The sequence below is a fragment of the Microtus pennsylvanicus genome, chromosome 1 (genome assembly GCF_037038515.1).
Source record: "Microtus pennsylvanicus isolate mMicPen1 chromosome 1, mMicPen1.hap1, whole genome shotgun sequence".
Taxonomy (NCBI): domain Eukaryota; kingdom Metazoa; phylum Chordata; class Mammalia; order Rodentia; family Cricetidae; genus Microtus; species Microtus pennsylvanicus.
In genome coordinates this window covers 58,355,085-58,372,240 of record NC_134579.1, presented here as the reverse complement: position 1 = coordinate 58,372,240, position 17,156 = coordinate 58,355,085, and the positions used below count along the sequence as shown (strand labels likewise).

The 17,156-nt window shown below is 39.9% G+C and overlaps 1 protein-coding gene and 1 long non-coding RNA gene across 2 annotated transcripts in view; one reads left to right on the top strand and one right to left on the bottom strand.

Annotated features, from left to right (window-relative positions):
* The window catches only part of Kpna1 (karyopherin subunit alpha 1), a 72,683-nt gene that overhangs the window by 15,697 nt on the left and 39,830 nt on the right, over positions 1-17,156 (top strand). Inside the window, exon 2 of the mRNA XM_075965097.1 lies at positions 1,287-1,420. Coding sequence (XP_075821212.1) covers positions 1,292-1,420 — 129 coding nt within the window. The 5' untranslated portion in view covers positions 1,287-1,291. The remainder of the gene's footprint in view (positions 1-1,286; positions 1,421-17,156) is intronic.
* Positions 1-17,156, bottom strand: part of LOC142845786 (uncharacterized) — a 98,303-nt gene that overhangs the window by 77,766 nt on the left and 3,381 nt on the right. The window lies entirely within an intron of this gene.

The window sequence follows — 17,156 nt, the reverse complement described above, 5'->3', positions numbered from 1 at the left end:
TTCTTAATCATCAGAGGATTACCAATCAGAACCATGAGCTACCACTTCATACCTTTAACATCAGTTAAAGAAATCATATTATCTAGGATGTAGAAAATTGCAGCTAGTGGTGATGGGCATATAAAATGATAAAGTCACCTTGGAAGATGGGCAGTTTATCAAGTGATTAAGCATAGAGTTACTGTGACACACAATACAACCGCTAACTGTATATGCATGAGAAATGGAAATATGTCTGCGCAAAATCTTCTTCATAGATGTTTATGGAAGCATAGTTCATAATAGCTAAAAGATAGAAATAACCCAACTGTCCATCAGCTGATAAGAGATAGATGTAATATATAGTGGAATATTAGTCAGCTGTAGGAAGGAGTAAAATACTGGTAATTTGCTACAGTGAAAATCAATCTTTTAAAAGTGTTAGGCTAGGGGCTGGAGAGATGGCTCAGAGGTTAAGAGCACTGCCTGCTCTTCAAAAGGTCCTGAGTTCAATTCCCAGCAACCACATGGTGGCTCACAACCATCTGTAATGAGACCTGGCGCCCTCTTGTGGCCTGCATGCATACAGACAGAATATTGTATATGTAATAAATAAATAAAATAAAATAAAAAGTGTTAGGCTAAATGAAGCCCATCAACAAAAGATTACATGTCGTATGATTCTGTTTGTATGAAATGTCTAAAATAAGATCAGTAGCTAATGAGCTAAGTGAAACAGGTTTCTTTTTCTGAGTCAGGGTTCCTCTTTGTAGCCCTGGCTATCCTGGAAAACAGACCGTCCTCAAATTCACGGAGCTCTGCCTACCTATGCTTCCTGAGTGCTGGACTTAAAGGTGTGCGCACCACTGCCTGACCAAGACAGGTTTCTTTTTTAAGGTGATAAAAATACTCAAATTCAGTCTGGTAATATTTACACATACCTGTTAATATAGTAAAAACGGTTGAATTGAATATTTTAATAATACTTTTGGAAATATGATAGAGCTGGTAAGATAAATTGTGGAATGAGATGCTTGCTGCCAAGCCTGGCTGTGAATATTCCCTCCTCACGACTATCGTGCTAGGAGAGAGTGACTCCTGCAAGTTGTCCTCTGACCCCATATAGTGTGCTGGCTTCCTTCCCTCCCAATAAATGAAATAACCATTTCTCGTGTTCCACCGCTGTGTGTGTGTGTGTGTGTGTGTGTGTGTGTGTGTGTGTGTGTGTGTGTGTGTGTGTGTTGAAGGCTGAGCTCAGAGAATAATAAGATCCTTAAAATTCCTCTGTTCCCTCGCTGTGCTTCTAGAAATCATGACCACGCCAGGAAAGGAGAACTTTCGCCTGAAAAGTTACAAGAACAAATCTCTGAATCCAGATGAGATGCGCAGGAGGAGGGAGGAAGAGGGCCTGCAGTTACGGAAGCAGAAGAGAGAGGAGCAGGTAAGTCTGTGGGGCTGTCAGTCACCTACTTCTGTTGTACATATGTGTTACTGAATTTTCAGATGACAAAGCACTGCCTCTCATAAATTTTATTTGAGAAGTTTGAAAAAAACAGGTGAAGGTGTAAGTCACAAACAATCCCACACCAGTTTGGAATTTGATTATTAGAGAGGTTATTTATTTTAAGGGGAAATACTTACAGATCACCGTCCCAGACAACAGCCCTCTCTGCGCAATCAGGAATGGAGGCTACTCGCCGGAAGCGGAACCGGAAACCAGAGCAAGCGCAGAAGGAAGTGGCCCCTTTTTTAAAGGGAGAGAGACCACGCCCCAATGGGCTGGTATCTTAGCTGCTATTGGCTGAAGGAGCGAAGGAGATCCCGCAACACCTCCTCCTTTCGTTTAAGTAAGAGAGTTCTAAACCTACTATGAAATTATATACAATAAGTACAAATATCCTATTCTAACTAGCTTAAGTCTTGTATAATAAATAACTTGGCCAAGTCATCAACCCTATCGAAGATATGAGAAAGGAAATAATGTTATGCAACAAATCACAGAGACAACTAGCTACCTGGGCAATCACCAAAGGTCACGTTTGCAGTGTTGAAGCAACAAGTTTTGGCTAAGGCCTAACGTAACTGACATACCATTTTCAAAGGCAAGAAACTTTTCAAAACTATCTTACCCTGTCTTGGCAGGATATGATAGTCCTGTTTTGTCCATGTACGGATACTATGTCTCTGTCAGTGGTTGAGGCATGCACATTTCTTTGCCCAAAGGCCAGTTTTGCCAAAAAGAAAGGCTCCAGGTGGAGTTTCTTTGGTGCTCAACATTCTCTCGGGAATAGATCAGTGTTGCCAGGAGCAATTGTGTCTCACTCCACAAAACTCTGAGTTAGATTAAAGGCCATTTTCTGCAGCTCTTTGAAGGGGTTGAAGATTATCTATCTATACTGAATATAATCTCTATGTATCTAAAGAACCTGATTAGGCTAATTATAAATGACAAACTTAGATGACTATTGATCTATATAATTCTCAATACCTATCTAACTTAAAGACTAAGACAGTGAACAACTGTGCGATAGATGAAGACAATATGACCTCCAAATATAAACAATGTACAAATATACAAGGCAATATGGTAAATATATATCAATACATAAACAATATATAAGTATCTTAATCAGAGGTAGAAATGTACACTGCAATATGGTAAATTTATACAATATATATATCAGTACAATATATATCAATACATAAAAAATGTTCTAAACAGAGGTAGAAGCATGCATGTATACAATAGTCAATATGATTTACCTTTGTATCAATATACATGAATTGATATCAATATATTTGTCTAAAACCAGTAACTCACAATTACAAATCTATTATCCCATCATCCTTTTTTTTTCAAAAAGATCCCTGAGCTTATAAAATTCCTCCCCCAGCCCTCAACCATATACTAATTATAATCAACCCCTAAATGATGTCCCTAAACCCAAGGACAAACTTTACTGGGAGAGGGGACGTCGTCCTCTAGAATTACTTCCAGCTGTCATGGGGGCGACGTTCTTTCTGGGGGATCCTGTGAAAGTAAAATGATGGTTAAATTCCAAGATCAATGTCTTTTAAAATTGCAAATAGTCTCTGAATATTTTGTGGAGGTCTGGCCAGAATGTTGTACAAGATGTGCACCATTTCAGCTGACCAAGTTGGAACTGTCTTGTGCAGCTGGTACCCAAAACAAGTCTTGTAGTAGTGCTATTAGTATCATGACATCATATCAACCAGGTGGAGTTGTTCTTATGGGGCCCCATCTTCTTCCTGGAAACTTCAAATGTCACTTCAGGAAAAACTCATTGTTCATTGTGAAAAACATTAATCATATAGACATATATATATTCAATGAAAGGCATGATAGATATATTCAATGAAAGGTATGATAGATATGAAGAAAAGCAAAGATGTTTTCTAAAGTAATACTTCTTTCTGTCCCATATCATGGCTCTTGACATGAGACAGAAACTCCAGAAACTCTGGGTTTTTCTCTTAACAACAGGCTTGGAATTAGAGAGGGACTGAGCCAGAGTCCATCTCCAAAACCAGCTCTATAAATTTAGAAATATGATTTTATAATATCTTAGATTTTTATACTTACAGAACCTATTTGGTTTTCTTGATAGTCCCTTTTGGACAGTTATTTTTCCATCTGTCATTATTCAAACATCCAGGGTCCCTTGAATTTTTCAAAGATGAATGTTTTCCTGTGGAGATACAAAGAGAACCCTGTCCCCATTCTATATGTTTTTCTTACCACCTGTATGAAAATCATCATTGTGGATGAGCTGTCATTTCACCTTTCCAAGAGGTTTTGCCTCTTCAAATCAAAACTTTATTAATTTTGATGGTATCCACAATTTTTCTTCTCCTGTGGAAACAAGAGCAAAACCCTTCCCCAACGTAGCACATCTCCTGGCTTCCATTGAGAGGTCAGCACATCTTTGAAATAAATCGGTTGATTTAGTTCAGCAGACTTTTCCATTATCCAATGTCTTTCTGCCACTGTTGTTCCTTTCTCATTAGCATTGAGAAAATTCAAGGTTAATAGAGCATTATGTAATCTATTTCTGGGGGTATTTTTGGTCCCTTTCTATTTGTTCAACATATCCTTTATAGTACAGTTTGATCTTTCTATAACTGCCTGACCTGTAGGATTATTTGGTATACCTGTAATGTGTTTTATATTACAATAAGCAAAAAAAAGTTTCATTTTCTTAGATACATATGCTGGACCATTTCTGCTGGTATACCCGTGATGGCCATTATTTCCAATAAATGTGTGATTACTGAATCAGCCTTTTCTGAGCTCAGGGCAGTAGCCCATTGAAAACCTGAATATGTGTCTATAGTGTGGTGTACATATTTTAATTTACCAAATTCCATAAAGTGGAACACATCCATCTGCCAGATTTCATTCCTTTGAGTACCCTTTGGGTTACTCCCTGCAGGCAACTGTGTTTGATTATAGAAAGAACAAGTAGGACATCTCTTTATAATGTCCTTAGCTTGTTGCCATGTAATGGAAAATTCTTTCTTTAGGCCTTTACTAGTGATATGATGCTTTTTATGAAATTCTGAGCCCTGCAACACGCTTCCAATCAATAATTGATCAATCTCAGCGTTACCTTGTGCTAGAGGACCAGGCAGACCTGTATGGGACCGGATGTGCGTTATGTATATCGGACAAAGCCTATTCCTGATTATGTCTTGTACCTGAATAAACAATGAACTCAACTCTGTGTCATCTTGTATAAATTCAGCCATTTCAATATGCAAGATATCTCTTTCTGTATATTGTGAATCTGTAACTATATTAAGAGTTCTTTATAATCCCTTAACATCATAAGAATGGCATATAATTCTGCCTTCTGGACAGAATTATAAGGGCTTTGTTCCATCTTACTCAATTCATCTGACTTGTAACCTGCTTTCTCTGATTTATTTGCATCAGTATAAAACGTACGGGCTCCAGTTATTGGAGCATCATGTACAATTCTAGGAAGAATCCAAGAAGTTATCTTTATGAGGTTAAGTCTATCCCTTTTGGGATATTTGCTGTTAATTTCTCCCAAAAAATTAGCACAAGCCCTTTGCCATGGTTCATTGTCTTCCCATAACTTTTTTATTTCATCAGTAGTGAAAGGCACTATAATTTCTTATGGGCCTATACCTGCTAGTTGACGAAGTCTCAGTTTACCTTTTATAATTAATTCAGAGACCTTTTCTACATAAGTTTTCAATTTTTTACTTGGTTTGTGTGGTAAAAAGATCCATTCTAAAATAGTATCTTCCCTCTGCATTAAAATTCCTGTAGAAGAAATTCTGGAAGGCAATATGACTAAGATGCAGCTAAGATTTGGGTTCACCCTATCCACATGTGCCTCCTGTAATTTTTCCTCAGTCATTGTTAGTTCCTTTTCCGCTTTAGCTGTCAGTTTTCTGGGACTATTCAAATCTTTCTCACCATCTAAGGTTTTGTTTAAATGAACTATTAGATCAGGTGTTATCCCAACAGCTGGTCATAGACTGGAAATATCTCCTAACAATCTTTGGAAGTCATTAAGAGTCTGTAACCGGTCTCCTAATTTGTGCCTTTTGCGTTTTAATGTTTTGCAAACCTAATTTATAACCTAGATAATTAACAGAATCTCCTCTCTGTATTTTTTCAGGAGCAATCTGCAATCCCCATTTAGGTAAAACTATCTTTACTTCTTCAAGCAGTCTTTCTAAGGTTTCTATGTTTGAATCAGACAGCAGAATCTCATCCATGTGATGATAAATGATAGACTTGGGAAATTGCTTGCACATTATTTGCAATGGTTGATGTACAAAATATTGGCACAAGGTGGGACTGTTCAACATGCCCTGTGGGAGGAGGACTGTCCACTGGTACCTCCTCGTAGGCTGAGAGTTATTATAAGTAGGCACTGTGAAGGCAAACTTTTCTCTATCCTTTTCTTGTAAAGGTATAGCGAAGAAACATTCCTTTAAATCAATGACTATGAGAGGCCATCCTTTTTTTAGTAAAGAGGACAAAGGAATTCCAGATTGCAGAGGGTCCATAGGTTTAATATCCTTGTTGATAGCCCTGAGATCTGTCACCATTCTCCATTTACCAGATTTTTTTTAACAACAGATACAGGAGAATTCCATGGGCTGGTAGATTCTTCTATATGTTGAGCATCTAATTGCTCTTGTACCAGCTATTCTAAAGCCTGCAACTTTTCCTCAGCTAAAGGCCATTGTTTGATTCATATTGGCTTCTCAGTCAACCATTTAAGAGGCAGGGCTGTTGGTACCTCTAAAGGGTCATCAATTGTTTGTGTTCTTGTACAGCCTGAACGGCTGGTATCTGCCGTCTGTAATATCTTTTAATATTTTCCTCAGAAATAGAGGCTCTAGAAACAGCAGGAATGTTAATTTGGGTATTCCATTGCTGCAATAGGTCACGGCCCCATAAATTCACGGCAATATTGGCTACATGTGGCCTTAGTTTTCCAATTTGCCCTTCTGGCCCTATGCATTCAGCCCATCTCGTGCTTTGTCTTACTCGTGAGAGGGTTCCAATTCCCAGGAATTGAACATCTACCTCCTGAAGAGGCCAATTCGGATGCCAAGATTTTGGAGTAATGATACTTACATCTCCACCTGTGTCCAGTAAGCCACTAATAAAACTTGCATTTATACACACTCTTAGCTTTGGTCTTTGTTCATTTATAGAAGTCTGCCAAAATACAAGTAACTCATCCTTCAGGCCGTTATTGCTTTTAATAGCAGACATGGGGCTTTCTAATTTTCCTGACGAGGCACGTTCTCTACAGTAACCGGGAATGACTGGACCACATTCACCATGGGGGCCTGCGAGAGTCCCCTCATTGCGTTTCCCGATGGTAACGGGTTGCCTTGTCTATCTTTTGTTGATCTACACTCATTCGTCCAATGCCTGCCTTTTCCACATCTCCTACATAAACCTGAAGGCTGAGTCCTCCTATTTCTGTTATTTCTAGAAGAGGCATTTCATGGAGGAAGGTCATTGGTTAAATAAAAGAAACTGCTTGGTCCTCATTGGTTAGAAGATAGGTGGGAGGAGTAAACAGAACAGAACGCTGGCGCCAGACGTGATGGACTAAACCCACTTAAAAAACCCGAGAAGGCTTAAAAATAAGGGAGAAAGAGTTTAACACAATTTTTTGCTGTTTGTTGGTGGCGTGCTGTAGAGAGATTTCCTGATTCGGCAACAGCAGCAGAAAAAATGCTGTTTCATTTTAAAGCGCAGCTTCTTGGGGCTGTGCTGCCAGCGTGAACTCTGGCTTTAAAGCATTTGTGGCACTCTGCTTGCTAGAGGCAAGCAAGCGCTCAAGAGATTTTCCCTCCTCAAGCTCACCTCCCAAAGACAGCCCCCCCAAGCTAGAACCCTGTGGTGCTAGCTGACCCACAACTCCTTAGGATTCTTAATTCTTTAACTGCACCACTTGGATAATAAAATCAAGAAAGGAAAGAAGAGGAGAGGAGGAAAGGGAGGGAAAGAAAGAAGGGACAGTGGGAGGGAGGAAAGGAAGGAAGAAGAGAGAGGAAGAAGAAAGAAAGAAAATGAGAGAAAGAGAAAGGAAGGAGAGTGAAAGGTAAGGAAGGAAGAAGAGAGAGGGGAGAAGAAAGAAAGAAGGAAAGAAAGAAAGAAGGAAGAAGGAAAGAAAGGGAAGGAGAGAGAGAGAAAGAAAGAAAGAAAGAGCAAAGAACTGGAAGCTTCACAATGAAGGTCCTGTAAAGAAGGGAACCACCACTCTCTAGGATCTCCTGCTCCCATGGTGATGGAGGAAGGTCATTGGCTAATAAAGGGACTGCCTTGGCCCATTTTATTGGTTAGAACATAGGTAGGTGGAGTAAACAGAACAGAACGCTGGGAGGAAGAGGAAGTGAGCTCAGACTTCACGGCTCTCCTCTCTGGAGCAGACGCCTCAAAGAGACGCCATTCCCCAGCTCTGACCCAGGATAGACTTATGCTAGAATCTTTCCGGTAAGACCGGTGCTCACAGATTATTAGAGATGGGTTGATTGGGATATCAGAATTAGCCAGTAAGGGCTAGAGCTAAAGGGCCAAGCAGTGATTAAAAGAATACAGTGTCCGTGTAATTATTTCGGGGCATAAGCTAGCCAAGCAGGCGGCCGGGGTGCTGGGAACACAGCCCCGCCGCTCCTATTACTACAAATGGCACCCACGTGGACAACTGAGTCCACAGAAAGTCTGAGACAGCTTGGGAAGTAATTCTAGAACAAAATGACAGTCTTGTGCATGGTTTTTTGGTAGCAGTACTCTCTTGGGTCTACTCTGCTTGCTAGAAGCGAGCAAGCGCTCTCATCTAAGAGAAGCTTCCTGACTCAGCTTTAGCTGCCAAACCCTGCAGCTCATTAAGAGCTCCTGCCACGAAACACTTAAATGGTGTTGACGAAAAGCTGAATGCATGCTTTTCGGTTTTCAGCCGTAGCAGGAAAAAAGCTGCACCGTTTAAAAATGCCAGCTTTCTGGGCCGTCCTGCCAGGGTAAACTCTGACTCTTTTATGCAGGCGGTTCGTGAGGTTTGCAAGCACAGGCTACTGAAGCTCGCTTGCTGGCAGGGACCTTGAAATGCCATAGAGTTGTGGCAGTAAACATGGCTACAGCCAGTACCTCAGCCATGAGGCTGGAAAGCTAAGGAATGGGCTGGATCCAGCTGTCAAAGCCACGGCTTTAGTCCTACTGAGATTGCTTAGTAAATTAAAGACTCATGTGGTCAGAAAAACAGAGAGATACAGTAAAGAGAAATTCAAAGACAAAGAAAATTTCTAAATGGTTTACTGTGTGTTAAAAATATATGCAAGCTAAAAGTTAAAAGTCTTAAAAATAAAAAAAAGGAAGAAAGAGAGTAGTTGGGTGTGGTAGTATACACCTTTAATCCCAACACTTGGGAGGCAGAGGGAGATTGACCTTTGTGACTTCAAGGTGTGCTAGCACAGGCCTTTAATCCCAGTGCCTAAAAGGCAGAGACAAACAGATCTCTGTGAGTTCAAGGTGTAGTAGCAAACACCTTTAATCCCAATGCCTGGGAGGCAGAGACACAGGGATCTCTGAGAGTTCAAAGACAGCCTGGTCTACAGAGTTATTCCAGGTCAAAGATATACGCTCAAAAAGCAAAAAGTTAACCTAGGAATGTCACAGCTTAGATTCTTAAGCGCCTAGTGATTTAAAGACTCAAATCAAAAGTGCTCCTGGATAGTTAAAAATTGCAGATTCACGATAGGACAGATTCAGACCACTAAATTCAGACACTGTTGGATGAATATATGTAGGCTTGGGAGAGAGAAGAAAAAGAATATAGAGAATAAAGTTAATGGTTTAAAAAAAAAGGCAAACTCTTTAAAGAGACAGAGAACAGATAGTTAAGAGATTAAAAGAAATAAAGAAAAATAAGCCATGTAAAAATGGAAAATTCACAGAGAGTCTGGATTATGTACATTGTGTTTTCTTTAAAATTTTTGACTATGAAGGAGCTAAGTACAGAGAGACATTTCATTATATGGGCTGCCAAGTGGAACCAGAACGGATATCATGAGGGTATGATTTCAGAATTTGGGTCTAAGGATATGATGCTTTGGAGAGGGTCTTCTTTTGTTTTCACAGAGGACCAGACCCTGTGGATTGCATATATCTCGATATGGTATGATAGACCACGACCTCCCGAAAGGTTCCTGTGAATACCCTCAAAAAATTACTTCACTCAACTGCCAACTGAGATAAACCTCGCACACAGGTTACACCCTAAATGATGTGATTAACAGCGCCCCCATTCAGCAGGAAGCAGTTTGGAGAGAAAAAATTGCGCCCATGTTCCCAAATATGGTTTATAAATGTTCTTTTACATTTAAAGGGGGATATGATATAGATATGAATAATTTGCATTAGTATAGATTTTGCTCTATTGATAAAGATTTAAGGTCATTTTTGATATATGTATATGTATTTCTGATCTTTATTAAGGTATTGTCATTGTGTAGTTCATTTAAAAATGTAATGTATATAGGTAGTTAATAGATAATCATAATAGTCAAGTTTGTAGTCATGTTAGTTAAGATTTTCTAGATGTGCATATATATATTTTAGATAGGCATTTTTCATATTTTCAAAGATTATAGAATATGGCATTTTAAAAGTTTTAATAACTTAGGGTTTTTCATGACAATGAGACACTCTGCTCCTGGCAGCACCCAATCTACTTCAGGAAGAAGATGGGCATCGAAGAGGATCTTTATGGAGTCTGATAGCCATTTGGGCAAGAAACTGCTCTTGCCTGGACTATTGCATAAACTGGACACAGAGAACCCGCAGAGAGAGGACTACTGAACTTGCCTAAGGTGAGATGATCTTTCGGGGTTCCTGATTCATGAAAGAGTCTGCGAGACATTCTGCAGGACACAACAGATAGTGACTGATCTGACTTTGAATTTTCCTGCTTTATGGAAATGTCTGCTGGATACCATGGGCCTGAAGGCTGAAGATGGATGCCCCAACGGTACAGAGGAACTTTGGGTGACTGTCCAGGCAGCGAGATGTCTCTGTCATTTCTATAGTTTTAAAACTTGCTTTTTTCTTGTTTGCTTAGGTAGTATTGTATCTTTCTGGAGTCTTTGATGGAGTTAAGAATAGTTAGTTATAGTTATAGTTTTCCTTAGTTATGATAAAGATTATTGTAACTTTTACTTGATAACTGTTTTGTTATATGTAATTTTGCTATGTTAAAGTTAAAGCCTTTTTTTTTTGTTCAAACCTAAAAAGGGGAAATGATGGAGGAAGGTCATTGGTTAAATAAAAAGAAACTGCTTGGTCCTCATTGGTTAGAAGATAGGTGGGAGGAGTAAACAGAACAGAACGCTGGGAGGAAGAGGAAGTGAGCTCAGACTCCACAGCTCTCCTCTCGGGAGCAGACGCCTCAGAGAGACGCCATGCTCCCTGCACACGAGAGATCCGACCCAGGATGGACATAGGCTAGAATCTTTCCTGTAAGAGCGGTGTGACACAGATGATCCGATATGGACTAGTCCAGGTGCGAGAGTTAGCCGAGAAGAGGCTAGATAGAAATGGGCCAAGCAGTGATTAAATGAATACAGTTTGTGTGTTGTTATTTCGGGCATAAGCTAGCCGTGCAGGCAGCTGGGTGTTGGGGACGCAGCCCCGCCGCTCTTATTACTACAGGCATTATTAATATTATTGTTTCTGGAAATCCATTGTATGCAATTCCTTTTCATATAACCCATTTTACCACAATTAAAACATTTGGTATTCTGATGCCTTCTTTTACCATTGGAAATTGCTTCTTCTACCCATGCTTCAGTCAAATGTATGAACATTGAGTGTATGCAAGACCCATTCATCCAAGCGCACGGATCTCATCTTTAATGGCCCTAAGATCCTTTTGTAATCCACACTGGCATTCTCATAAGCCAAATTATACATCTTGCTTCTGTGTCAGATACCCCTATTTGTACAGCTTTAGTTAGTCTTTGTAAAAATTCACTAAAGGGTTCTCTCTGACCCTGTTTAACTCTGATATACGATTCCATTCTTTGTCTTGGGTCTTGAACCCTGTCCCAAGCCTTTAAGGCTGCTGTGGTACATATGGATACGTTGTGTTCATCATAATTAGCCTGTTCCAGAGGGTTGGAAAAGAGCCCTTCACCTAGAATTTGATCTAGGGAAATCTCAATTCCCTTTGCTCTTTCCTGCTGTTCTAAAAGTCTAGCCTCTTGCCTGAATAAGCATTTCCAATTCAATTGCAGTCCACTCTCTAGGACAGCTGAAACCAATTGAATCCAATCGTGGAGCTTGACCTTGTTGCTGATAGACCATATTTTTAGCATCTCTTTAACAAAGGAGGAATGTAGCCCAAAACTCATAACAGCCTGTTTGATTTCTTTCAGATCATTCATACGGACAGGTTCCCATGTATGTTCCTTGATGACCCTAAGGTTTCTGGTGACCCAGTCACCTTCTCTGTTGTTATTACTGGAAAGGCAGGGAATTATCCCGGAGAATTTTACTCACTGATGGAGTTAAAATTTGCCTTTCTACCGTTTGCTCCTGTTCATCAGAATTTAGAATTTCCTCAATCTTTTCAAGTCTGTTTACCATTGCCTCTGTAAACCCCGAATCTCCTGTCCAGAATTATGCTCCAAAGCCTTCACTGAGGATTCTAAGGTATGAAGTTTGTCCGTTAGAGATAATATCTCATCCTTGGACATAATTTTCATAGCATGAATTGTGCCTTCTTGTTTTGAAATCCTGTCCATTAATCTTTCATACCCTTTTGATAAAGTCCTATTAGCGGTTTGAATCCTCTCAGATAATGTTTCAGCACCTACAGCCAGGGATTGAAGTTTACGAGCCAAATCAGCTGTCCCCTCCTCCAGAGCAGTGAAGCTCTCTTTAATATTAGACTACCTTTTCTAAATTTTGCTCAGTTGACTGAGTTATATTAGACAAAGATCTATTCTACTCCTTGAGAATTTCAAACTCTTGAGGAGGTTGGTGTCAGTCTGAATTGTTTTTGAAATTACCTCAACCGACTGAAAGTTGTCACTCAGAACAGTTGTGCCCTTTCTTAAGTATTCAACCTCTCCCCTAAGAACCCTGCATTCATTCTGTAAGGACTGTATCATTTTTCTAATATCAAGCCATATTTTAAAGAAGCCTCCAAAAAAAAGTAGAATTATAAGCCCCAGGAATATCCAAACCAGTGGGATATCCTCTTGTAAAATCTCAGCCATGGTATAATTAGAAAAGCTGTGAAAACCTTGAATTGTAATGCCCTACATTTTCAAGCAAACCTGTAATTATTTGTATTTAATGGAAATAAATTTTACCTGTAATGACCGTTGCCTGCCAATAGGTGGCGGGGTGCACCTGAATCCACGTGGCCGAGGAGTCAGAACCAGAAAAAAAATTCTGAAATGTATACTCAAATCCAGAAGTTAAACTCACAGACCACGTGCTGTGTGAATTATTTAACCACAGGTGGGCGGTAGCGTAGGTTGGACTAAGCCGCCTGCGGGAGAGGACAAGGAGCAGTCGTGTGCACTGAGTGGTGCTGTGTGTGGGCTGCACTGCTGTTGCTGCTAGGTGTGAACAAATATGGCGGGTGGGCGGGCCCGCAGCGGGCTGGGGGGGAGTTTGAGCTGAGTCGAGCTTTCTAAGGCACTTTCTAAGCTCTGTTCACTCGCTCGCTCGCTTTTTCCTTGGTGGTGGCGGAGGCGGTGGTGGAGTGGTCGCTCACTGAGAGCTGCTTTTGGCTGCGCTGAGGAGGGAAGGAGGCCCTGGCATAGAGGTGGCTGGTTCCTGGCAGCCACAAGGCGACCAAAGGCTCGGAGGCGCGTAGCCAAAAAGCCGTACATTCAGGCACCAATTGAAGGCGTAAGTCACAAACAATCCCACACCAGTTTGGAATTAGATTATTAGAGAGGTTATTTATTTTAAGGGGGAAAAACTTACAGAACACCGTCCCAGACAACAGCCCTCTGCGCAATCAGGAATGAAGCCTACTCGCCAGAAGCAGAGCTGGAAGCCAGAGCAAGTGCAAAGGGAAGTGGCCGCTTTTTTAAAGGGAGAGAGACCACGCCCCAGTGGGCTGGTATCTCTGTGGCTATTGGCTGAAGGAGCGGAAGGAGCTCCCGCAACAAACAGGAACAAAGGGCAGTGAAACTCATAAACTCATACGTTAACTTCAGTGATTGTCATTTATGTGCTCTGGTTGCTTCATGTTTCTCTCCCTATATAGTTCCAGTATCTAATATTTTAAAGTAAAATTTGAGAGAATATATCTTTTCTCAATTTATTTTATTTAAAGAGACATTTTGGATAATGCTTTTGGATTATTATTATTGCTAGGTGGCAGTGGCACTGACTTTTAATCCCAGCACTTGGGAGGCAGAGGCAGGTGGATCTCTGTGAGTTTGATGACAACTGGGGCTGTTAACACAGAGAAACCCTATCTCAGAAAAAACTAAAGGATTATTATTGTTATTATTAGGTCACATTTATTTAGTGTATATGCATGATGTTTGTGTGACGGAGTAGGTTTGGGCGTCTTGGAGCCAAGAATGCTTGTAGACGTCAGAAGACAACTTGCAGGAATCGATTCTCTTTTTCTGCCAAGTTGGTTCCTGGGTGGTAGTAAGTGCCAATTAGTCATCTCATGGGCTCCCTTAATTTTCCCCCCCTTGGATATCTTGTGTCACAGTGTCAAAAGTTGGACATGCTTGAATTGTCCTTGATTAGTTTACTGATTGTGTGTGATTACTTTTTCATGCTTCAATTCTATTATAAAATTTCCATAGCTTTTTTCTTTATTTATCTTCCTGAAAGCAGAAGCTCAATGTCCATAGTATATAAATTGACAAATACGACCACATTTCTGACTAAAAGCATTTGTAGTTGGAAGTTTACCATATTTACTATGTAAAAATCTGAAATTGTGCTAGGGCTTTAATTTTCTGGAATATTGGTTCTTAACTTTTAGCTGGGTGTGGTTTTATGCTTTTAGTTGCACTACTTCAAAGACAGAAGCAGGCACACTTTTTTTTCTTTTTTTGAATTTGTGGCCATCTTGGTCTACATAGCGAGTTCCAGGTCAGCCAAATAACCTGTCTCAAAAACAAAAAATAACAAGGGTGGGCTGGGGGAGAGGTGGTGGGGGGAGAATTGTGAATAGAATATAAAATGAAGTTAAAACATAAGTTAAAATTTAAAAACAAACAAAAAAATCTTTGTCACTTGGTAAATTCTGTCTTGTACGGGTAACTCATTAGTACTTCATGCCTTGTTTGTGAGATACTGAAGATAAGGAAAACAGGAACTCATTTAGTACTGTTGATCTTCCCACAGCTGTTTTCTCATCTATCTATAAGGTTCTTGGCTTGTGCCAACTAAGTGTAGTAATTGATGCTTCCGAGTGCAAAGTGTTAGCTGCCACTCAGCAAAATAGAAATTAATATTTGTTATCTGGACAAAGTATATAAACAACCTCTGTGTATAGCTCAGACAAGTGACATAATAAAAAGGTCTTCTGTACAGAAAGAACATGCTTTATGTTGACTGAGTTGTGGAAACTTCTTCAGCCAATAGCCTTTAAGATACAGGCCCACTTTGGGTGAAGTCTCATGTACTATAAGTGCAGACAAAAAGTGTGCACAGCCCCCCCCACCTTTATTTTTTTTTTATGGATTCGGTTCCAGTTTCTAGTGTGTGCAGAGAACTGTGGATCGCTACCCTTATTATGAATTTATCTCCAAATAAATAAACCATTGTTATTCTCCAGTCCTGGCTATTGTGGAACTACCATTTGGCACCCAGCTACACTGAGCTTTAGATTCCTGCCGACTTGATATGATATAGTCATATGTTACTGTTTTAAAGTTTATACACAAAGTAATAAGGAATGAAGGCCTGTTTGGCATTTTTAGTGAAGAGAAATATCTTCTGGAATAACGGTTTTGATAATCTGGACTGTCAGAATTTGTCATCAATTAGCTTGGCCTGTGAGTTCAGGTAACCTGCTGTGTATGAGGTAGTCTATAGATCATGACTGTCTGGGTGGTTATATTTTCTTTTCGCATTCCTACTTTGAGATGAGTGACTGACACATGTAGTGGAGGAAGCCAAACAGTTTTCAGATACTTGAAAATACTAGAGGTTTCAGGTTTCATTCCTAGGTAAGATGCTTTCAACTCTTATGAATGTTAAATTTCTGAGTAATTTCTGTATATCTGCTGATGTTCCATTGTAGTAGGTGAAGGTCTTACAGCGCTCTTTCCAGTCATTCCTAGCAGCATAGTTGTATTCCTGTGTGCCTTCATTATCCATCACTGATGAGCAGATGTATTTGCTTTTCTGTACATTGCTTTTTTTTTTTGGAGTTCTTTTTTCCTTTTCTTTTTTTCTCTTTCTTGATTTGTTTTTAGTTTGAGTGTTTTGTTTTGCCTGTATATTTGTGTGTGTGTGTGTGTGTGTGTGTGTGTGTGTGTGTGTGTGTGTGCGCGCGCGCGCACACGCGCATGTATGCTTGCACTTGCATGCAGTGTCTGTGAAGGTCAGAAGAGGGTATCAGATCCTGGAATGTGAGCTGCCATGTGGATGTTATGAACCTGGATACTCTGATCCCCTGCAAGAGCAGCAAATGCTCTTAACCAATGAGCCGTCTCTCCAGCCCTTCTTAAATATATGTGTGTGTGTGTGTGTATGTATGTATGTATGTTCGTTCCTGCATTTTATGTGTATGTTTTGCCTCCATTTATGTCAGTATACTGTGTATATGCCTGTTACCTGTGGAGACCAGAGGAGGGTCAGTTAGATTCCCCTGGAGCTAGAGATGGTTGTGCTTGAAATTGAACCCAGGTTCTCTGGAAGAGCAAACTTAGCCACTGCACCATCTCTTCAGCAACCTGCTGCTCCTCCTGTGCCTTTTTTTAAAAAAAACCTATTTAGCTTTCTTTAAATTTCTAACATTTACTGATTCCCTCCTATAGCTAGGTCATTTGTTTGTTTATTTATGAGACAGAGTCTCATGCAGCTTTGGCTGTCCTAGAGCTTTCTATTTAGACCAAGCTAACCCCTGCCTCATAAATACTGGAACTAAAGGCATATGTCTCTATGACAAGTTAATTTTTAATTTAATTTTTGTTTTTTTAGTTTAACTTCGTAAACTTTTCAGATAATTTATTGGCTCTAGTTTTTTTTTTTTTTTTAAGTTTTTCCCCTCCACAGTTTTTGACCTCTGGGATCTGTTAATATTGATTATTCTGTGAGTTTGCTGTGTAGCTATTTATTGTACTAAGACTTCTTTACTGGGATTTCTTACCATTTTTCTTATAATGATCCTTTCTCCTTAATCTTTGTTTTTATTTTTTTAAGATTTATTTATTTATTATTTATACAGTGTTCTGTCTGTATGTATGTCTGCAAGCCAGACTAAAAGAGAGCACCAGATCTCATGGATGGTTGTGAGCAACCATATGGTTGCTTGTTATTGAACTCGGGACCTCTGGAAGAGAAGCCAGTGCTCTTAACCACTGAGCCATCTCTCCAGTTTCCAATCTCATGTTTTTCTAGACCAGTGGTTTTCAACGTTCCTAAGGCTGCTATCCTTTAA